Raw genomic sequence first — 22,715 nt, forward strand, 5'->3', positions numbered from 1 at the left:
CATAAGGGGATAAGGATAATTCAAAGCCTGCAGGGACACGATGACTACTGGGCCCAGAGTCAGGGGCCAGAGACCTGACACAAGGTCTTCAAATTAGTAATTGGACTTTTGTTTGAACACTGTTACCCCAAAAGGGATGGACATGAATATTGTGACCTGGCTGGAGAGCCAAGTTCCAAAGAGAGCAACGTAGCAACAGTCGGCAGAGGGCCCAGAGTGAGAGACCACTGCTATGCCTTGCCTCGCCACAAGGATCTCTCCTGCTGTGAGCGAACCCCTTTCCACATACAGACATTGCCATGCTCAGGAACATAACACCGTGTTCATAAACTCTGCCTCTGAGCAGCCAGGTTTATAGCACAGCCATGCACTTGGATAAAAAGGACCAGACGGCAGCATGTGCAGCAACAGCTCTCCCTGCACGAGCTTTTTACCACTTATTGAAAGAAATACCAGCCACTTGACTTCTCCTTGCCTCCACCTCTCTGCTCTGGGGCCACTTGGTTAACTGTGGTAAAGGTGGAGCTAAATATTAAGGAATCCATTTCATAACATAGCATCATGTGTCTCACCTCCTAGATCCCCCACGTACATGTTGGCGCCATGAAGATTTCTCAATGTTGCCCACAACTTGTGTCACCAGCACCAACCTCTCTGTGCCTGAGAAAGACGCAGGCTGGGAAGCAGAGCTCATGGGATAAGGAACTGACCCTGGAGCTGTGCAGTGTCACTACAGTCTTTAGGCCAGCCCTGGCACACTGTCTCTCCTCTGAAAATCCTGCTGAAGAGGGTATCTAGCTCCCGGAAATGCTCTGAAGCTAGCGTGGGACTGCAATACTGATGAGGCCATGTTAAAACAGGAGTAAGGAACCTTTTGCCTTGGGGATCACTGTGGGAGTGAGGTAGGGAGACCCCGGCATAAATCAGAGAACTGCACAAGCACGTGGGTGCACAGAGATTTTCTGAGGTGTCAGCTACTGGCCACTCCAGAAGGCAGGACACAGTCCAAAAGTTCAACCTGGTTCAATACATCCTCTGGGCATGTAAATCATGCCCTGCTGATTTGCCAGGCCTGTCTCAAGCTGGAGGATTATGAATTCTTGTGGAATTAGGGACCAAATCCTCCCCTCGTGCACCCTGCACTAAACCTGTACAGACAGATTTGGGGCAGGGAGAATGTTCCTGCTCAGGCCATAGAACTACAGGGGAGCCCCTCTGCAGATGCTATAACCCTGAAGCTGCAGGAGCTCCTGCTGCTGTGGTCTCTCCCACCACCACCACGTGCACTGGCCAAGCTGAACACACCATTGAAGAGTGCAGTTATACCGAGCACACACAGGTCTCGGTCAGGCAAAGGCAGACTCATGCCTTGCAGCACCCCGAGCCTTACATGTGGCTTTGCTCACCTGACTCACAGGTAACATTACAATATTTCTTAGACTCTGAAGTCTAGAAATTGCAAGCACAGGTAAAACAAAGCACCTTCTACAATGACAGCAGGAGATTGACATTTTATAGTAGCTCTTGCAATTTTACAATGTCCCACATTGGTGGGGTTTAAGGCACTTTGCAAACATTCATTAAATCTCACAATCAGGAAACAGAAGTGAAATTACTTGTCTAGAGTCAAAGTGAACCATTTAGGGCCAGCTCTTGGGAGCTGAGGATGCTGGGAAGTGGGGGAAGAGAACCCCATAGTCCAGATCCCCACTCCTGGACCAGACTGCCGCGAGACACGTTAAGTAATCGTATTCTACCCAGGATTAAATCAAAGGAAAGATTCCTTTCGCCCTGTAGACTAGCACTTCAATGAGTTGGCCTAATACAGCCATCCTAACCGTGTAATTATTTCATACTTGAATGTCTGGTGGCCTCCATCCATTATAGCTACCCCTCCCCCTCTCCTGCCGCAGTTGCTAATCATTAATAACAGGACTAAAAAAGGTTAAAAGAAAGAAGCCGAGTCAGTGCATTGGCAAGGAATCCATGCTTCACCCTGAGAAGTTTACAAGGAGACTCTGCTCATCTTGGCATCTGTATTCAGACGGCAAAGCCATTAAGGCTCATGACCTTTCATTGCCCTTTGCCAACCTGAAATTCCAGGCGGAGTTTTGGTCCCTTAAAAAAAGGGAATTATGAGAGAAAATGCCTGAGGAGAAAGCACACTAGCCCGCCAATTCCAGCAACTGCTGTGACTGCCACCAAGCGCACCAAGAGGAAATCCAGAGAGTCCTCCAGCTGGGAGTGTAGTCTCAGGACCTGCCTCCGCGTGCTCTCCCAGTCCCCGGAGTTGTCAATCACGTGGTCGGCTAATTTGCACTTTTCCTCAAGCGGCAGCTGGGAGGCGATGCGCGCTTCTGCCTCTGCCTGGGCCAGGCCATTCCTCTTCATCAGTCGTGACAGCTGTGTCTGCGGATCACTACCGGGATGGGGATGAGAGACTCAGCATCAGACATGGCTGGAAAGGAGTGAGGCCCCTAATGCCTCCACATTGCAATTACAGGACACCAAGCATGGCCAGTGCTCCAGAGAACAGGATCCCCTCACCCCTTCCCTTCCCACTCGCCAACCAGAGACTACTTCAGTTCAGCACATGTGAGCCAGAACCTCCCTCAGTAAACATCTCCTTTCAAATGGAAAACTGAAAAACCAGCAGGATCCAAGGAAATGACCAGTTTTTTTTCCTTAAAAGCCAGTTAAGCCAGCTCTCGTTGCATGGTGGGGTCACCACTGCTAGAGGGGGAGATTATACAGCACCACCCCCAACCCAAGGGGCAACCAGGAAACATGGCATCAGCATGACCCCAGCTAGCTTGGGGGAGTCCATCAGATCCCTTAGCCCAGATGACAGAGGTTTCTAGAATCCCACAGAAAGTGATTTTTGTCCATTATTAATTAGCACTATTTAGTATTTATGTACTGCACCTCACAGCCTACTAGCACCAAGGCCTTACTGGAGATCAGGGCCCCATTGTGCTGGGGGCTGCAAAGACACCTAGCAAGACAGTCCATGCCCTGAACAGCTCACAGTCTGATTAGACAAGACAAACAAAGAGTAAGAGAGGAAATGGAGACAGACTCTGAAGAATTTTCTCCCAACAGACTATGGCCACCCTCCCTGTTAGTATCCTTTTAATTCTTAATGCTGGCTCTGTATCTAGGCAGTCAACATCCACGAGGATTGATTTGTTGAGTTTTAACATATTCCTATTATTTGCATGCAATTAAAAGTCTGCATTAACAAGGGCTGCCAAAATGATACTCATTCTCCAGTTTCCTTGGCGCTCTGTGGCACTTACCTGTAAACCAGGACTGTGTGTTTCATGTACTTGGTTAGTGTGTTGGTCTCAAACAGCAGAGGAATGTCCAGAATCACATAGCGGTAGCCTGGATGAACGAACCAAACCCCCCACCAAAAACAAATAGGTGTATATAAAATGGAAATACTATTACTTATAAGGTTTTCTTAACACACACACACCATTAAAAATATGGACAGAGAATTGTCTAGCTGCACAGTTGCAGCTGCCACCCTGGAGAAAGTGTAGCACTTTCACTTTCCTCTTCCTCAAAAAGAGATGAAGTGTTTTTGTTCAAACTTTCCAAACAGACCAGGTGAAAGCTACAGAAAGTTGTGAGTGGCTGGAAACAGGAGGTTAGAATGGAAAACCTGATACACCTTCTGACTAGAGCAGACACCGCCACTTTGCTACATTGTTAGGTGGAGCTGGCTGTGCTGTGTTGCCCAACACTTCCCAAATGGGCTGCAATTTCCCATGCTGGGTGTCTGCCTCCAGCCAATTTTTTGGAAAGTTTTAGCAAAAATGGTTCAGCCATTTCTGAGAATAGGGCCTGCTACAAAGTGGGGCCGATAGGTGCAATGACAGGGACATGGCCTTTTACAACCTGAAACTGAACCCAGGATGCCTCAGTCCCAACATTCCTTTGCTGTCAGTCAATAGCTGTGAAACCCACCAGCAGACTGTCTTGCTCATCCCCCTCTACAATGGCTGGTTCACGTGGAGGATACCAACTTACTACTGCTACCAGTGACATTAACTCAAGGGGCAGAGGCCTATGCTAAGGATCTAAAGGTTCCAACCCTGCTGATAATACACAGGATATTTCAGAGGAGGTTGGTTTTTTTTAATCTTAGAGAGTCAAGTCCTTAAGAGTTAAGAAATGGCAGAATTTAAGATTAGCTGTGCATTATTCCTCTTGTGCCTCCGTCCTCCCTGCCTCTGCTGGTCCCCACTACAGCCAGCCCATTCTCTCTCTGCCCCCTCCCCAAGCCTGCCCCTCCTCCTGTTATTCCCTCCCTAGCCTGCCTATGCCCCCGCCTTGCCCTTGACCCATTCTGTCCCTCATTCAAAATCAGTGGCTTTGTCTTTCTCCTCCGGGTGGCCTGGATGCCAGCAGGGAGGGAATGAAAGCACAGGAGAGAGCGCGTCTCCTTGCTCTCAGTTCTGGTGCCCAGCACCACAGTGACCCCCAGCATCTGGAAAGAGCACCTTCGAGACAAAATCGAGTTCAGCCACAGGCTGCAGCATGCTCAGCGAGCTCCGTGGAGATGGCGGACGCTCAGTAAGGAGGGAATGTTTAGAGGCTGGCAGCAAAATTCTCTAACAAAGCTCTGCTAAGCATCGGCAACTGGCAATTTTCAGAGATTTATAACTCAGCCAAACTTGGATGGATTTTCAGAGAGACAAGAGGCGCCTCTCTGACCTCTGCCAAATTTAAAGTCTTTGCTTCAAAACATGGAGGGTGCTGGAGCTCCTTAAAGCATCTGTAAGAATTTAACACGAGTACCACAGTGTATTTTTCCTTAACCTTGCTGTTGGAAGTTCTGAACCATTTCTGCTGAAACTTTAAATTCCAGCCCGAGTCAGAAATCAGCATGAAAAACGGCATCCCAAATGATTAAAGCTGGCAAAGTTATAAGCAACCAACCATAGGGACTTGTTATGCTCTGTTAACATGTCCCAGTATAATACATATCCCTGCCAGTTCCACCTTAAATAGAGACAAACGCACAGTGGCAATTTCCACATGTCCAACTGTATTAATTTTGTACCTTTGAACGCTTCTCCTGTAGTCTGCTCACTCACCTGTCTCCTCCACAATTAACACTCCCAACCTCAGAGCAGCTTCCAAGAGCCACCTTTTCTATTTCTTAGAAGAAACAACCTGCCACAAAAGTGTTCCCTTACTTCCCTCCAGATGCCCCTGACCATTCCACCATTGCCCCCCAACCCTGAAATATACACTGGTCTGAAGAGCAGCAGGGGTAATGCTCCATCCCGGACTAGTGACAGGTTTAAGGTCCTCTTGAATTATCAGGACTAGAGCTGAGAACTTGACCCCTTGAAGAGCAGGGACTCCCCTTTGCCCAGTGGGAGACAGGACTTATAGAACCACAAGGTTAGAAGGGACTGCAAGGATCATCTAGTCCAGTGGTCACCAACCAGTCAATCGTGATTGACTGGCAGAAGCTCCAGGATCGACCAGTTGATTGTGATCTCCAGCCAACAGCACAGCGGGGCTCAGGCAGGCTGCATGCCTGTCCTGGCCCCATGCCGCTCCCGGAAGTGGCTGGCTGCTAGCACGTCTCTGCAACACCTCAGGGGGAAGGGGTGTGCGAGGCAGCTCAATAGGAGCTGTGAGGGCAGTGCTCGCGCACATGTGCACCGCCCAGAGACCCGGTGCCCCCCTCCCCCCAGGGGCTGCAGAGACATGCCAGCAGCCAGGCGCTTCTGGGAGTGATGTGGGGCCAGGACAGGGATGCAGTCTGCCTGAGCCCAGCTGCTCTGCCGACCGAGAGCCACTAGTGGTAAGTGCCTCCTGGCCAGAGCCTGCACCCAAACTCCCTCCCAGAGCCTGCACCCCTCACCCCTTCCTGCACCCCAATTCTCTGCACCAGCCTGGAGCCCCCTCCTGCACCCAAACTCCCTCCCAGAGCTTGCACCCAAACCCCCTGCCCCAGGCTCAGCCCAGAACCCCCTCCCACAATCTGAACCCCTCAGCCCCAGCCCAGAGCCTGCATCCCCTCCCACAGCCCAATCCCCTGCCTGGTGAAAGTGACCGAGGGTGGGAGGAATGGAGTGAGCAGGGTGGGACTGCAGGGAATGGGCAGGATAGATCCTGGGTTCATCTTAAATTCAAAAAGTGATCTTGTGCGTAAACAGGTTGAAGACCACTGATCTAGTCTAACCCCCTGCCAAGATGCAGGATTTCTAGCCATGCCTGGTTGCTGCATTAATGTCTGCTGTCTTGCATCTAAAGCTCTTCTAAAATAGCTTATCTGTAAGTTAAAGTTGCTTCTCAAATAATGAGTGTGGCCACCTGGTTGTCCAGTCAGTGCCCCCTTGTGGCTTATTAAAACACGACTCACCCTGCCGCAGGTCCCCTGTGATCGGGTGTCACCCCTCACAGATCCAGTACCATGGTGCCTTAGCTCTCTGTCTATGGCACACAGGAGTCTCCCCACACAGGGTATTAGAGTCCAAAACAAAACGGAAAACAGATGGAGCAGATTCATCGGCAGGACCCTTCTGCTCTGGCCTTGCCTTTACGTGGCTAGTCCGTTTTGCCAATCTTCCTGGGTCCAGTCATCCCACCCATCAAATGGCTCGTTCAGGAAGCCAGCTGCCTCAGGCTCTGGGCTGAAACTAGGCTTCTATCAGCAAAGTAGCAGCAGAGCTCTGCTCTCCTTCCTGGTCACCCTCACCTGGGCCTTTCTACTCCTCTCTCCAATCACTGACGCAGGTTGCAGGGTCACTTGGGTCCACAGGAACTTCCTTAAAACCCCACCACAGTGAGTTATAATTTTTTCCTCCTTCTAGGGCCTGTATAGTGGGACCCATGGTACTAAGCCACGTGGATTTACAGGAGGAAACATTTAATAAAAATTAAAAAAAAAAAAATTAAAAAACCCACACACCAGTGATCTTAAAAAGAGAGAGAAGCCCCGTGCCAGTGTGGGGTGGACCAAAGGGTTATTAGCCTTGTATGGGTTGTGTGTATCTTATTCCATGTGAGAGTCTATAAACCCTTCATGCCATAATAAGCTCTCTCATAATCTGTAGATGCTACTGCATGGTACAGAAAAACTGAAGCAGATGTTTGGTCATTTTTGTTATAAAACAGCATCTAAATGGAGGAATCTATTTTATGTATTTCTCCACCTAGATGCTGTTTTATATCCACTCTATCTACAGAGCAAGGTGATTTTGTTATCCTGGGGGGAGAGGGGGAAAGAGAGGAGAAGAGAGAGAGAGAGAGGGGAAAAATGAATCTTCTAAAAATGATCTAAAATAGCTTTTCTATGCAAAAAAAAAGTCATGGCTTTAAACTCTGATCTCAGAGGGCAGAAGTGAGGACTGTGTATTCATTGGAAAACCTTCTCCAACAGTATAAATGCTCCTTTTTCCAGCTCTGCAACACTGAAACTCATAAAGCTTTAAATTCATCAGCTACTACAGGACTGGGTTTCAGACCAGTGGAACCTGGGGGCAGGGAAGTGATTCCATATGTGCACAAACCCAAAACCTTAGCTAAAGCCATTTGGCCTAAGTCACCAAAAATAAATACCTCGAGTCAGTTACTGCAAACTAGTTAAGACAAAATCATTAGCAAAATGATAGCTGGAGCTGTGGGTAAGGCTCCTCCCGATGGCTTCATGAGTTCATAGATCCCCTCTTATTTCCTTTGTCCATTTCTCCAGTTTTCTCTCTTGTCACCTTCCTTCACTGGCTTACTTTCTCCCCCTGCATCTCTCTCAGGAGAGCTTGGCTTCTTCAGCTCCCTAGCAAAAGGCTATTCAACTGTCACATAGCTCACCCTTGATAAGCTCTGCAAACTAGGCTGACTCTATTAAGACATCCCTCTGTCTACACGGAGACCTCCAAAACAGCTGGTGATCTTATCTGGCATTTGATTAGACCAAGTTTGACAGCTGTATTTGTTATATTTATCAGAGGAAAAAGCAGAACTCCGGAAACCACAGCTGTCAACCCATTTTTCACCTTATCGAGTTTAAGAGAGCTTTATGGCTTTTAGTGAAGCAGGGGGTGGAGGGGAATAATAATAGAACATTTCAGAAGGGGTGACATTATCTCAGGAGGAATCTCAGAAGAAGCCATTACAATGCTTCCTTCAGACCCTACAGATATACTTTAAACTATAGACAGGAGAAAATGTGAAAGGCAAAACTGAAAGGCAGGAGTCTCTGAACAGGAACAATGGAAGGATGCCACATTGCTAAAGGCCGCTAGTGACACAGCACAAAGCAGTCAGTCAACATTTTAGCTCCCTTTCTCCTCTAGTCCCTTTCCCTGCTAAGGGAAAAACAACCGAACACATACAGCTGGTCGCCAGTGTGACCAGAAACCCCGATGTCCTAGGAGTCCAAAATAATCGCTTAGTTTCTTACCTAGCACGAAGTATTTAAAGATCTGTTTCAGCATCTCTTTCTGGATCTTAGGGTGAGTGATGGCGTTCAGCAGCTGCCGTTTTTCTGGGTGGGAGAAGATAATGTTTCCCAGAGCCTCCCGGTTTATCTCCCCACTCTCCAAGAGGATTTCACTTCCAAAGTTATGCACTATCTGCTGGTAGGCCAAGAAACGGGGCTGAACCACTGATAAAATAAACAGCCAGAGGTTAGTGTCAATTCTGCATAACAGGAAGTGCTTATGTCAGTGAAGGGTCTAAAATGAATCTTATTCATTGAAGGACTGAGGTCTATTCCTTTCAAGGGAGAACACATCTGATTGGCATGCATTGAAGCAAGGCTGTGGAACATCTCATCCTAGGGGTCTAAAAGCTACAAGAGAACCAACTTTGAATTTCATGCTGCAGAAACATTTGCTAAACTTTTGTTCCAACAACACTTTAAATTTCTACAGTTCCAGGTACCCAAGAGATCAAGTTACTTTGCAAACATTAATTAGCTTCATCATTCTCCTAAGAGGAAGCATTATCCCAATTTTATAGATCAGTAAACTGGGAGAAAGGACTTGCCCCAGGTTACACAGCAAGTCAGTAGCAGAGCTGGGAAAAAACACCTGCAGAATCATCATGGTTCCTCACTCCTTTCCCCAACAACTAGGTCTCCAAGGATTCTTTACTGAAAGGTTCTAAGGGCAGAGGCCGTGTTTCTACCTGAAACACTAGGAGTGCTCAGTAATAATAAATGTTATTTGTTTGTTTCTTTTTGAAAAGGGAAAACACTGCAGTGAGCATAGTTGTAATAAAAACTTTATAATGTATAGTTATCAAGGGCCAGTTTACATTTTGAAGGACCTTTCTACATACATGCCTTAAGACGGTGGTGCTTTCTACACACGTCCCTAAAGGGGCATAGAAGAACATTCAGAGGGAGGAAGGAGGGCAGCAATGGAAGGTGGCTCAGGCCAGCCCCCATGGGGGGCAGGAAGGGAGTGCCACCTCCTCCCCGACTCAGCTCAGCAGGCCATCCAGCCTGTAGGTCAGCATGCTACCACACCGATTTCTGTTTCTGTGCCCAGCGCTGATTCCACTCCAGAGACGGTTACACATGCCATTCCCACTCCCCCCCCGCCCAAAAACCTGAGGGAGGGGCAGAGGGGCATGTATTGGCCCTGTCCTAGTGGTGCAGCCTGGCTGCAAGATAGAAGCTGCCTGCTGCTGAGGAAGACTTGGTGGTGCAATAATGCGGGGGGGGGGAAGGGGGGCAGCCAATTGGAAAAGTTTGCGCACTCCTGCCTTGAGAGGACATATGATGGCCATAGATTTGTTCAATTCCAATTAGGCATTGAGTGGGGAGAATCAGCTTGTTCTAACTGAAAACTCCTGTGCTGGATGAACAGCGTAGCTGGGCTCCCACAAGGGAGTAGTGGGTTACTAAATATCAAAAAGAGGGCTGAATATTAATAGGCTTAAGGTTTCCAGTGTCATCAGAATCGAGCCATATGGGCTTCGATAGAATACAACGTGACATTCTTTATGATAAATTGCACATGAAAGCCTGTAGGAGGCCAATTCTCAAGAGCTGTTTGTAGCTTATTATAGACTAGTGTGATGTAAGGAAAGTATGTCATTTTTAAAAAAAGTCATCGAAATTGCCACCCAGAGGATAGAATAATAAAAAGTAATTGGGAGAAGGCTGGGGATAAACTGAAGTGAAAAAAAGAGCCAGTGCGTATTCTATTTTTCTTCTAATGATGCAGACCTTTCCATTTGATTGAGGCTCAGAGCAAGTCAGAAAGAAAGACATTTTTACTAAGATGAATCTCTTACTTGGGGAATTGTAATTTCTAATTCAGGGAGTTTCAGTTAAAAGGAAATCCAAGTAGTAAATATAACAACAAAAAAGCAATTGAAGAAAAATAATTTGCTTGGTGGAAAATTGGCATTGAACATGTACAGTGGTTCTAAGTGGCATCCTGTTTCAGAGGACTGTTGGCAGCTCTAGCAGGCTTTCTGCCCCTCGAGAGGCAGTACATTCAGGGCCGGCTCTAAGAAGTGCACCAAATTGCAGCCATGGATGGTGGGGGCAGTCCGTGTGCCATTAGGGTGACACGCATGTTTCTGCTCCGGGGGCAATTCAGAGGCAGCTTCTGTCTTCAGACAGAAGCTGCGCTGCCACAGACAGCTGAACATAGAAGCTGCCACCGAATTGCCGCTGCCATGGAAATGCACGTGCCACACTAACGGCACACGGACTGCCCCCACTGTCTGCAGCGGCAATTCGGCGCGTTGCTTGGGGGCAGAAACACATAGACTGCTGCGCCCCTTGCAGATTGCTGCCCCAAGCACCTGCCTGGAATGCTGGTGCCTGGAGCCAGCCCCGAGTACATTGCAACAAAACAAAAATATCGCAGCTTTAACATGGCCACTGAATAAGTTCTTCAATGACCAAAAAACTGAGGTACTTAAAAAATGAAACCACCCAAGTGACATTGGTTTCTAATTAATAATCCTTTGTACATCTGCAGCGCTAGTCATCGGCAGGCCTAAAAAGGGACGTACAAAAATTAAACCCCACATGACCCTGATGAGGAAAGTCCTATTCCCACTTTACAGAGGGAATGGAAAAAGAAGGGTATCAGCCAGGCCATCAGATCCCCTGAATCCTAGCCCCCAGCTCTCATGCACTGGACCTTGTTTTGTGGGGTGTTTCCATATCAACAGCAGAAACACCCTGCAAGTGTTACACATTCCCAGGCATGTGCATTTTGGTGCAGCACAAAATAAAACTGTGCTTTGGGTATAACTACAGCCTTCACTGGAGGTCGACTCTGGTCTGTTATTAGGGTGCATTTTTAAAGGTGAGAATTACATTTTTGGGATTGAACTATTCGGGATCTTAACAAAAAAGCACCCACCAAACATATGAATGAAGGCTGAAATTCTCTTCTGGGGGTATTGGTAACATTCACCAGTCACCAAAGCTCCAGCAGCCCCTGACAGATATAGAGTTGGGTCATGGTAAATTTGGTGGTGGCTGGAGGGAGGGAGAGTCACAGATTTGCAAAGAGAAGAGAACTTTGTTACACTTCTTTACAAAGGAGTTATTACACTCTACAAAGCAGCGTTCACTGCACTATGCTCACTCTGGGTGTTGTACTCCTAGAAATCTCTTTGCAGAGTGGGTCATTAAGATGTGACTTCTGATGAAAAATGTATCCTGTTTCCAATCCCCAAGACAGCCAGTCCACACATATCTAGTCTTAAATTGGGGAAGCAAAAAGTAACCATTATTGGGTGAACAAAGAGCACCCTCTGCTGTCTAAATGCCAAAGCAGCATCAGCGATTGACTCCAGATTGTCAGGGAAATACAAGAAGAGAGATCAACTACGCAAAACTAACCCTGTCTGGCAATAACATCGGCATCAATCACTGCACAGCCCAGTTCCCGGAATACTGTCACTACTGTGCTTTTTCCTGAAGCAATTCCACCTGACAGTCCAACCAGGAACATCCTGCTCTGGAAAGGAAAGAAAACAAAGCACAACAAAATAAGACTGGGTTTCATTAATTCTGTACATGCACATATCTGTTAATTCAAAGAGGATCAGACTTGTATTTCTATGGCATGTTTTCATTAGAGATCTCAAAGCACTTTATGAACATTAATTAAGCCTTACCCTCTTTGAACTACATAGCCTGATTTTACACACTGGGGAACAGAGACAAAAATTAAGGCCAAGACCTTTTAACGTCCGCTAGTTCTCAATGCACAATCTGAGTCATGCAGCGTCTAATTTTCAGAAAAGCTGCAGAGCCAGTTGGCTAACTGGAAGTGCTGAGCATCCACAATTTCAGAAGTCGCCCCTACGTCTCAAATGATGACTACCAAATTAGTAGACATGTCCGAAAATTTCAGCTGAAGTGACTTGTCCAGGATTATAACAAAAAGCAGTGACAGAAGATAATTTAGCCTGTCACCACTCAACATCCAACCCCCAGATGATGAATTTTGTGGATGGTCAGGGAGAGCATCTCAGGTGGGATGCACCAGCAGAGAGGCTGCCTCTAACATAACTGGCACGCACCCCACACTGAGCCTCATCAACATATGGAATTGCACCAGCAAACTAACGTCAAGTCAGTGCTATCTGTGGCAGATGTGCAGCGTGCTCTATGCAAAAGGAAGGTAGCAGGCACCCACGTTCTACAATAACTGAAGGTTCCACATGTCTCAAAGGGTTACTACAATAAACTCTCCAATCTATTTGCTCAGGACAGCGAATCTCACCGACACCCATGTTACTTTGCTAACGCATTAAACATTCAAAGATTTAGTTTGTTTGTTGCAAGTTAAGATTAATTTAATACACAACTGCGTTCTGATCACCTCGTTCAACTGCCTGTCTAGCACAGAGTAGAGAATGTCACCCCCTGATTCATGCATCAAGTCCATTTCTTTTAGCTGAACTAGAGCATTTTTCTTTTAAAATCAAGACTGGATTTTTTTTTTTTAGGGATGGAGAAGCCACCATACCAGTAAATTCTAACGACTAATTACACTCACTGTTAATAACATGTGCCTTATTTTTAAGTCTGAATTAGTCTAGCTTCATCTTCCACTGGATCTTCTTGTCTTCCAGATTAAAGAACAACCTACTATCAGAAATATTCTTCCCTCTAGGTCTCTATGGATTATGATTCAAGCCACCTTGTAACTTTTGCTTGCTCAACATATTTGGCTTATTACTCTTCTCCAGTCTCTCAACCTAAAGCATACTTTCCAGAGTCATTCGTACATCTCTTTTCTGAATGCGTTTCAATCTTTCAACATCCTTTCTGGAGCAGACACCAGAACTGGACCCAATATTCCAGGAATGATCTCCCCACTGCCCTATACAGAGGTCAGGGTTTTTTCTGATGAGCAGAGATCTAAAGGTATCAAATACAGCAAGTTTCCCCTATTCTGGAGAGTTTGTTCTGACTTATAAACAATCCAACCCTTCAACACTAGAACTCCCTTTTTCCAGTGAAGAAAACTCTTGTGCTGAATGCAGAGTATTGGGGGGAAAGAGTAAGTGAATCTCAGTCCAACAGAGTTTTGCCATCTGCTCATTTTTAGTTCCTCTGCACTTGTTAGTTCAAAAGACTTGAAATTCCTCCCAGCACAGAAATAGTAAAATACACCAAGTTTGATGCCGTTTCCTCCCTATTTATAAATGTGGACGTGTATCATAACTCACCACCACACTGGATCACTATATCACTGGATACCACAGGACCCCCCCCCCCCATAGAGGCAGCAGAAGGAATACAAATATATTATTTCTAGTAAATGATAAGCATTCTTTGTGCTGTGTACTGTGGTTATTCTTTGAAATAACTACAGAGAAGCAGCTATTTAGACTAGGATTCTCAACTCTACCCCAAATAACTCTCCATTAAAACAAACACATAGTTAATGCCCAGTAACTTCCAATTACTGTATAACAGCAGTTCTCAAACTGTGGGTCCCGCCTCTCTTTGAGCATGGTTGCCAAGGCTGGCTTAGACTTGCTGGGGCCAAAGCCAAAGCCCGGGGGCTTCAGCCCTGGACAATAAGACTCAGGTTGCAGGCCCCCTGCCTGGGGCTGAAGCTCCTGAGCTTCAGCTTCGGCCCCCCTGCCCAGAACAGTGGGGCTTGGGCTTTGGGCTCCCAAACCAGGGCAGTGGGGCTTGGGCAGGCTCAGGCTTCGGGCCCCTCTCCTGGGGTTGTGCAGTAATTTTTGTTGTCAGAAGAGGGTCATGATGCAATGAAGTTTGAGACCCTCACTATACAAGGATGCTGCTTGAAGTGAGGTTAGTTGTCCACTAGAGATCACTTTTCCCTCCATTAAAAAGGAAGTGAAGCTATGCCTATAAACCAGGCGGGGTTCTCAAAGTGGGGTCGGGACCCCTCAGGGTGTCATGAGGTAACTCTGGGAGGGGGCAGGGTCACAAGCTGTGAGCCTCCACTGCAAACCCCGCTTTGCCTCCAGCATTTCTAATGGACAATATATAAAATCGTGTTTTTAATTTATAAGGCGGTGTTGGGGGTGGGGGAGCAGTCACACTCAGAGGTTTGCTATGTGAAAGGGGTCACCAGTACAAGAGTTTGAGAACCACTGCTATAAACCTAACAAGCTAACATTTATATAGCACCTTTCATCCAGAGGGCTCGCTAAGATTGTTTTCAAACTGTACTAGCCAGCTCCAAACATTGTGTATGTGCATACAAACCTCTCAAAAGGGATGTGTCAATCATGTACCAGCACAAATTACCACGGATCGGCAGTACAGACAGTGAAAATTAACAGATCCAAATGAAACCTATGGAAGGAATTTAAGGAGGCAGAGTAGAACTATCCCAAGAGAGTTTGATCAACACATCGGTGTTAATGTAGTTGTGCAAAAAGAACTACAGAGTCCTTAAAAACCAGAAGTGGTTCATCTCATCTGCAAATCTTGGCTACTTATCTATTAAAGGGTGACACTGGATGAGCCTCTTTTCCTTTTGGCTGGTGATCTGTATGCGCATCTATCATACAGAGAGAATTTCAGTCCTGTAAATGGGACGTATAGAGGCAGGCTGTGAGCTAGTGATGTCAGAAGATTCTGTAGCAGTTGGAGGCAACTCAAAGGGGGAACTGTGCCAGGCTGTGACATGAAGAAAGCCAGTACCAGATGCCCTGCATAACTACTGCATTGAAACTCACTAGTTCTGCTCTGTCCGTACCCCAGAAGGTACCCATGTATCCTGGTACTGCTCGGAACGAGAGGCAAGTGCACGTTGCTACTCATTCTTCCCCAAAGCCTAAGAAAGCAGACTGGGTCAGGCAGCCATTAGGGCCTAATTCTCCCTTCCCTTGAACCTAGGTCATCACTTACACCACGGGTGGGCAAACTTCTTGGCCCAAGGGCCACATCTGGGTATGAAAATTGTATGGCAGGCCATGAATGCTCATGAAATTGGGGGCTGGGGTGCAGGCAGAAATGAGTTCAGGGTGCTGGAGCACAGAGTTGGGATGTAGAGGGGGTGAAGGCTCCAGTTGGGGGCATGGGCTCTGGGGTGGGGCTAGGGGTGCAGGAGGGTGCTCCAGGCTGGAACCAAGGGGTTCAGAGGGCAGGAGGAAGATCAGAGTTGGGGCAGGGGGTTGGGCCGCAGGAGGGGGTCAGGGGTGCTGGCTCAGGGTGGTACTTGCCTCAAGCAGCTCCCAGAAGCAGCAGCATATTCCCTCTCCAGCTCCTACATGGAGGCACAGCCAGGATGCTCTGTGCACTGCCTGCACAGCCAATGGGAGCTGCGGAGGCAGGGTGCGGAGCCCCCTAGCTGCCCCTTTGCATAGAAGCTGGAGGGGTACATGCCACTGCTTCCAGGAGCTGCACAGAGTGGAGCAAGCCCTGGACCCCGCTTCCCAACTGGAACGCCAAGACCTCACTCCCTGGCGAGAGCTCATGGGCCATATTAAAACATCTGGAGGGCCAGATGCAGCCCCCAGGCCATAGTTTGCCCATCCCTGCCCTAGCCTGTGCTATTTAGGTTACTGCAGTGGAAAGAGATCAGATTGGAGGATTGGTGTTGAAAGTGTAACCAGGTGGCATTTTGGTTGCTCTCACGATGGTATAAGATAAAATATTTTATACAAATGAGTTAGGGATGAGCACATTACTCACTGGTATCCAGGTCATCCCCACCACCACATACTAGACACACAAACAAGTCCCCTCCCACCCCCCGACCAAGAATAAATTTAAACAAACTAGCATTTAAGAAATATCTTAGAGAAAACACCACTCTCTATCTTATTCATAGAATGCAGTTGTAGCCATGTCAGTTCCAAAATATTAGACAAGGCGAGAGGTAATATCTTTTAGTAGAACAACTTCTGCTGGTGACAGCTTGCGTCTCTCATCAACAGAAGCTGGTCCACTAAAATATATTTACCTCATTCACCTTTTATCTTATGCAGTCAACTGACACACAGAAAAATGTAACAATCCATCAGTTTCTATCACAGCTATAATCGTTTTAGTGAATGCCAGATCTGACCTCTAAACGTAACCCGGAACACCAAGGAAACATTTAAGACAAAGTTCAGGCAGCGTGTGTTCGACTGGCCACTTGGCCTAAGAAGAATCATAGGGCTGGGGATGAGGGGAAAATCTTGACATGAAGAGCACAGAACTATTGGCTTTACCCTTGGTGTTCAGTTGAATAAGCACAGGGTGAGAATTGCAGATGGGTTTTAATAGGCATGGGTATTACTACAAGTTTTCATTTACCTAAAACAAAATATCCTTTGCTCCTTTAGTGCCAGGACTTTCACCTTAATTGCTGCATCAATTCATAAGGGGGGGTTGCACTCAGAGGCTTGCTGTGTGAAAGGGGTCACCAATACAGAAGTTTGGGAACCATTGGCCTCCGTGTGGCCATCTACGCAAGCTGCAATTTGACAGAGCTGTCCTGAAAGAAAAATGCAATATTGGATCCATACAGGCACAAGTCTGTGTTGCCTTTGCACATCTGTTTGGGGACAAATAAAGCATGCAGTTTACATAAATGATATAACCAAACTTTTTCAAATTAATTTCAAGTTTGGCTGATAATGGACTGTGTCAACCTTTTAGACTTCCATAAGGTGCTTGATTTAATCCTGCTTGGTGTTCTGATTAAAAATTTAACACCATACAAAAAAAACAACGGAGGCCAACGGTTCCCAAACTTCTGTATTGGTGAACCCTTTCACACAGCAAGCCTCTGAGTGCAACCCCCCCTTATGAATTGAAGACACTTTTTAAATATTTAACATTATTATAAAATGCTGGAGGTAAAGCATGGTTTATAGGTGGAGGCTGACAGCTTGCAACCCCCCCACCCTCCATGTAATAACCTTGTGATCCTCTGAGGGGTCACAACCCCCAATTTGAGAACCCCTGATGTAGGCCATATTAAATGGATTAAAAACTGGTTAACTGAAGAAATTGATTATGGGGAATCAAAGTCTTACAGAGTGCTTCCAGTAGGGTCCTGCAGGGATCTGTTCTCTGCACAATATTATTCAATATATTTCTAAAAAGAATTATTCTGGGGAAGTTCTCTGACCTTTGTTATGCAGGAGGTGGGAGGATCACAACTGTCCCTTCTGGCCTGGGAATCTATGAATATATTAATTATCTGGAAGAAAATATAAAATCACAGCTAGTCAAATGCACAAATGACAAAATTGGAAGTCAGGTAAATAATGATAGGGACAGGTCAGTTATACATACTAATTTGGATTGTTTGATAAGATGGTGGGCTCAGATGAACAGCATGTTTTAATACAGTCAAATGTAAGGACATATGCTGAGGAACAAAAAGTACAGGTCACACTTATGAGATGGGGGACTGTATCCTGGAATGTAGTGACACTGGAAAGGACTCAGAGGTTATCGTATAGAACAGAGGTCGGCAACCTTTCAGATGTGCTATGCCGAGTCTTCATTTATTCACTCTGATTTAAGGTTGTGTGTAGCAGTAACACATTTTAACTTTTTAGAAGGTCTCTAAGTCCATAATATACAACTAAACTATTGATGTAAGTAAGTAAATAAATAAGGTTTTTAAAATGTTCAAGAAGCTTCATTTAAACTTAAATTAAAATGCAGAGCCCCCCGGACCTGTGGCCAGGATCCAGGCAGTGAGAGTGCCACTGAAAATCAGCTCACGTGCTGCCTTCGGCACGCGTGCCAGAGGTTGCCTACCCCGGTATAGAACCGACTGAAAAGAAGCTCCCAGTCCAATGCTTAGCCTAGAGGGCACACATGATACTTGGATACTTAAGCAGGAGAACAGAGTTTAGCAGCCCTGTACAGCATTGCTAAGATCTTTATTGGAAGGCTGTATCCATTTCTTGTGCCCACACTTTAAAGAAGATCTTGAAAACAGGAAAAGGTTCAGAAGAGAGCTACTAGAATGATGTGAGGTCTGGAAAGCCTGGCTTATAGCAAAAGACTAAAGCAGCTCAATCTATTTAACATATCCGAGAGATGACTTGACCATGGTCTCTAGGAGTACACCACTGGGAAAGAGATTTCTGAACATAAATGACTCTTTAATCTACCAGAAAAAAAAAAACATCACAAGATGCCATGGATGGAAGCTGAAGCTAGGCAATTTAGACTATAAATAAGGCAGTTTTAACAGTGAAGGTAGTTAGTCATTGGTGCCACTTACCTAGGGATACACTAGATTCTCCATCACTTGAAGTCTTTACCTGCTGATTTGATATATTTCTAAAAATATATATATATACTATAGCTCAAACAGAAGTTATGGGCTTCATGCTGAATTTACAAGGTGAGATGACCTGAATTAGCACAGGCCATGAGAGTTTAGAGAATCATAACCATAGACAGGGATAATCATAATCCCTTCTGATTAGAAAAAAACCCCCAAATCTAGGAATTGGTGACTATTGATTCCATGGTCCCTTATCACACAATGCATGGTCCACTCTAGGGATGGGCCCAAATCAAAATGTTTGATCTTAACCAGTGAGCAGTTCAACACTCAAACTTTTAAAGGCCAGCCCATCTCTATATCGCTCATCCCATTTTATTTTTTACAGGGAACATCTGGACTCTGATGGGATTGTCCACCTGGACTCCGAACTGGGAGGGGGGCAAAGCACCAGTGAATGGAGAGATGGATGAACAGGAGGGGGAGTTTCAAGGTGAGCAGGGGCAGCTGGCACCAGGGTGGGAAGGAACATCCCAATAGTTTCTACTTCTATACTGATGGTAGTTCCTTGGCAGCTGGTGCCCAGCGCCCTGTCCTATCCCCCACCCTGGTGGCTTGCACCTAATGCATTCCCCATCCCCTACCCTGGCAGCTGGGGTGCACATGCTCCAGCCCCTCCCCAGGGCCTGGTATTTCCATTGGGGGCTGGAAGGAGGAACTAGGCAAGGCCTCTCCCTGGTAGTCAGCGCAATGGTGCGCACCACGGTGGCCATGCCAGCCCCTCCGCGGGGTCCTGCTCTCCTCTGCCCCACCCCCATTGGCACAGCAGCGGAGCACAGCCAGGGCCTGCCCGCACCTCTACAAGGTAGTGCGGGGACAATAACCGAGCCACTGCCGGCGTGGGGCTGCGAGCCTCCCACTGCCACTGCCCCACCCCGAAACCCCCGAGCAGGAACCGGCCTGCCCGGGGCCAGGACAGGCAGATCCCCCGGCGGCTCTGGGCGGCCGGCCCGGGGTGGGGGGGGGGGTGACCGGCAGCGCGACTCGCCCCCGCCGAGCGGTCACTCCGGCCCCGCAGCCCGGGCGAGGGGAGCAGCAGGGACCGGACAGGCCGTCAGCAGCCCGGGTCTGTGGTCCGGATCGCTCCGCCAAAGCCCCGCCGGCCACAGGCCGTTAGCGGCCCTTCCTGCTCCCGGGCCAGGCCCTGGCGCCCCGCTGCCGCCGGCCCGTGGAAAGCCGCCAGGCCCCGACGCCACCCGGGCGGCCGGAGGGCGAAGCGGGTCTGTCCCAGCCCGGCCCCCGCACGGAGCGGCCCGCCAGGTGCCAGCGCCCGGGGTGCTCCCGCCGCACGGCAGGAGGGGGGGACGTGCCCGCCGGGGAGCGGGATCCCGCCCGGCCCGGTCCGGTCCCCTCAGCGCCGGACGCTGCCCCCACCTCAGCGCCGCGCGCCCCTCACCGGCCGCTCGCTCTCCCTGGGCCCAGCTCCAGCCGCGCCACTGCCCCGCCCTTTCATTGGCCGAGAGGAACCCGGCTCTCCCGCTCAGCCAATCACTGCTGCTCTTACTCGGCTCGCCCCGCCCCCGGCGCCCGGCCAGGGGCGGGGCGGGGCTGTGGGGTTGGGGTGCGTGTTAATGGGGCCGCGGGGTCTGTGCAGTGCTTGGGGGGGGGGGTCAGAACGAGGCTCAAAGTGGGGGGTTGTGGGTATAGCCAGGACCTATAGTTTATAGGATTTAGAAACAAGCAGGGCCGCTGGCTCTGTATTTGGATCCTCAGGGACCTGCACCTCTGCAGAGCCTCGTGCCGCAGGAGGCTGCACGGACCTGCAGGGGTCTGTCTGCATGGATCTGATTGCAAGAGGGAGGTTTTTAAAACCAATGTTACTTTATACCTAGCCAGCATAAAGAACATAGGGCAGGCATGATGATTGCTGGTTCTCTGATCAGTGCACAAATGTGCTGTGGCCATCTACGCAAGCGGCAATTTGACAGAGCTGTCCTGAAAGAAGAAAAATGCAATATTGGATCCATACAGGCACAAGTCTGTGTTGCCTTTGTACATCTGTTTGGGGACAAGTAAAGCATGCAGTTTACATAAATGATATAACCAAAGTAGATATTGTCAGGGACTCTAACCCAGACGGCAAAGTTCGTTGTCTGACCGCGAGAGAGACAGGCAACACCAGCAAGGTCCGATCAAAAGCTCTTTATTGACAAGTGCACGCATCAATAGAGAGCAGCTCATCTCCTGAGAGAACCAGCCTGCTCTTTACATCTTAGTATAAGCCTATATAGACAGTTCCGTTGCGTCATAAATTATTCACTGGAGCAACCCACTCCCTTCTTCTAACAACTAGAAACTAGACACCTTTAGTATACATGTATACCTAAAGTTAGAAATGTAGGGGAGTTAAAAACAAACAAAGAACAAAACGAGGGAGTGAAAACAAGGAGGCTGGGAAACTAGGGCTCTTATCAGTTCTTCGAAGGAGCTGCCCGAACACAGCACATCTGGTACTATGCCAGGAATGCAGCTTCTCTTTTATCTCACTTTTTCCCAGCGCTTGTGAGACATGCTGCTGCTTCTCAGTGTTTTCCACTCAGGGATTACCCACAAACCTCTGTTAGCCTGACTTTGGTCAGGTTGGCATACCTGGTTTTGTCTGCTATATCTTTATTCAGGCCTAACAATATCTTTATACCATACATGATACAAGGTTTTCCATATTAAGGGCATGTCAGAAGTGATGCCACAAATAATTCCTAAGCAGATTTCTCCTGCCTCTGAATAGGTCCCCTCAACAATAAAAAACCTGAAGTAGGAGATTGAAAACCTCAGATGGGTTGAGGGTGAGATAGTTCTGATACTAGTCCAGTACCTCACCTCCTGCTAACTGCAGCAAGCAGTCTTAGTCTGATAGTCCATCTTTTACTACACCACTTTAAATAATTTGTCCAACTAGTCTAGAGTCCAGTTCATTGTCCTCATTCATTGCACAGCATCCTGAGGTTCTTTATAGAACTCATGAAAAACTGGATCCTGTCTGAAAAGCTTAAGGCCCTGTGCAATGCAGTACATGGTGGTGGGAGTGGGTTTCCTTCTTGACCATTGAGACCTCCCATAATCCACCTGGCCTACTGCACGAGCTATGCCCAGCTCATGAGACAGCTCACGGTGTCCGACACCATCAGGTGATCCAGAGACATCTACATGGATGGAACACATCACGGGACACCGCCAGTACCAGGTTGAGTAACCAAGAACGCCAACCTGGGAAATAACCCATTTCCTTCCCTGATAAACCGAGGGATGCACTCCACCCATGTGCTTATTCTCTACACCACTGCTGACTTGGACTCTTAATACATTCCATGGGTGGCGTACCTGAGCCCACTTAACCACCGGTGCTTTAAAAACTCCCACACCTCAATCTGGATCTGTGCTGGTTATGTGATAGTTATGTACCTCATGAACCTTGAGTATCAGAGGGGTAGCCGTGTTACTCTGGATATGTAAAAGCAGCAAAGAGTCTTGTGGCACCTTATAGACTAACAGATGTATTGGAGCATAAGTTTTTGTAGGTGAATACTCACTTCGTTGGATGCACGAACCTCCTGAACCTTGTAACCAATACTTGCAATCCCCCATAACCCAAGCCCAACCCCAGATGTACAGTACCTTCCCTCTTAACTTGTGTAAAGTTGATTTTAAACATTAACTTCTGTTCCCCTCTGAGACTCTAAGATCCAGTCACCTGTGTCTAAGCCTTCATAGTTCTAAGGCTCATTACTGGTCAAAAATTGATAGCTTCTGCATATAGCAGCTAAGGCCAATCTAAGGTCACAATTCCTAGCCCCTCTGTTCAATAAGTGACTACTAAAAAGAATACTACACATCCCAGCATGCCCCGATCATGAACAGGCTTGTCTACCACGGCAGCCTCCTCCCAAAGGATTATGGGAATTGTAGTCCCTTTCCCTTTAGCAGTCTCTTCCGCATTCATCTCATTGCAGACTACAAATTCCAGCATGC

General features: G+C 47.6%; 1 protein-coding gene across 9 annotated transcripts; it reads right to left on the reverse strand.

Moving 5' to 3' along the window:
- Positions 1 to 1,491: 1,491 nt before the first annotated feature.
- Positions 1,492 to 22,706, reverse strand: DCAKD (dephospho-CoA kinase domain containing). Of its 9 annotated transcripts, XM_030541576.1 has the most exons (6): positions 20,143 to 20,184; positions 15,705 to 15,710; positions 11,849 to 11,968; positions 8,432 to 8,635; positions 3,300 to 3,387; positions 1,492 to 2,419 (listed from the first exon to the last, which is right to left on the reverse strand). In XM_030541576.1, exons 3-6 carry the CDS (start codon positions 11,958 to 11,960, stop codon positions 2,134 to 2,136), a joined length of 690 nt encoding a protein of 229 aa, XP_030397436.1. In that variant the 5' UTR covers positions 11,961 to 11,968; positions 15,705 to 15,710; positions 20,143 to 20,184; the 3' UTR covers positions 1,492 to 2,133. The 9 variants fall into 9 exon arrangements, with proteins under 9 accessions (XP_030397436.1, XP_030397438.1, XP_030397432.1 ...); XM_030541578.1 differs by lacking the exons at positions 15,705 to 15,710; positions 20,143 to 20,184 and adding an exon at positions 22,702 to 22,706 and having other exon boundaries at positions 11,849 to 11,966; XM_030541572.1 differs by lacking the exon at positions 15,705 to 15,710 and having other exon boundaries at positions 11,849 to 11,966; positions 20,143 to 20,163.
- Between the last annotated feature and the right edge of the window lie 9 nt (positions 22,707 to 22,715).

The sequence above is a fragment of the Gopherus evgoodei genome, chromosome 23 (assembly GCF_007399415.2).
Source record: "Gopherus evgoodei ecotype Sinaloan lineage chromosome 23, rGopEvg1_v1.p, whole genome shotgun sequence".
In the NCBI taxonomy this organism is placed as follows: Eukaryota; Metazoa; Chordata; order Testudines; family Testudinidae; genus Gopherus; species Gopherus evgoodei.

Bases quoted from the DNA above. Each gene is read 5' to 3' on its own strand.
- DCAKD (XM_030541578.1), bottom strand. From the start codon at position 11,960: ATGTTCCTGGTTGGACTGTCAGGTGGAATTGCTTCAGGAAAAAGCACA. The intron at 8,636-11,848 runs GTTAGTTTTGCG...TTATTTTATCAG, and splicing joins CGATGTTATTGCCAGACAGG to TGGTTCAGCCCCGTTTCTTG. The intron at 2,420-3,299 runs GTAAGTGCCACA...CCATCCCGGTAG, and splicing joins CACACAGTCCTGGTTTACAG to TGATCCGCAGACACAGCTGT.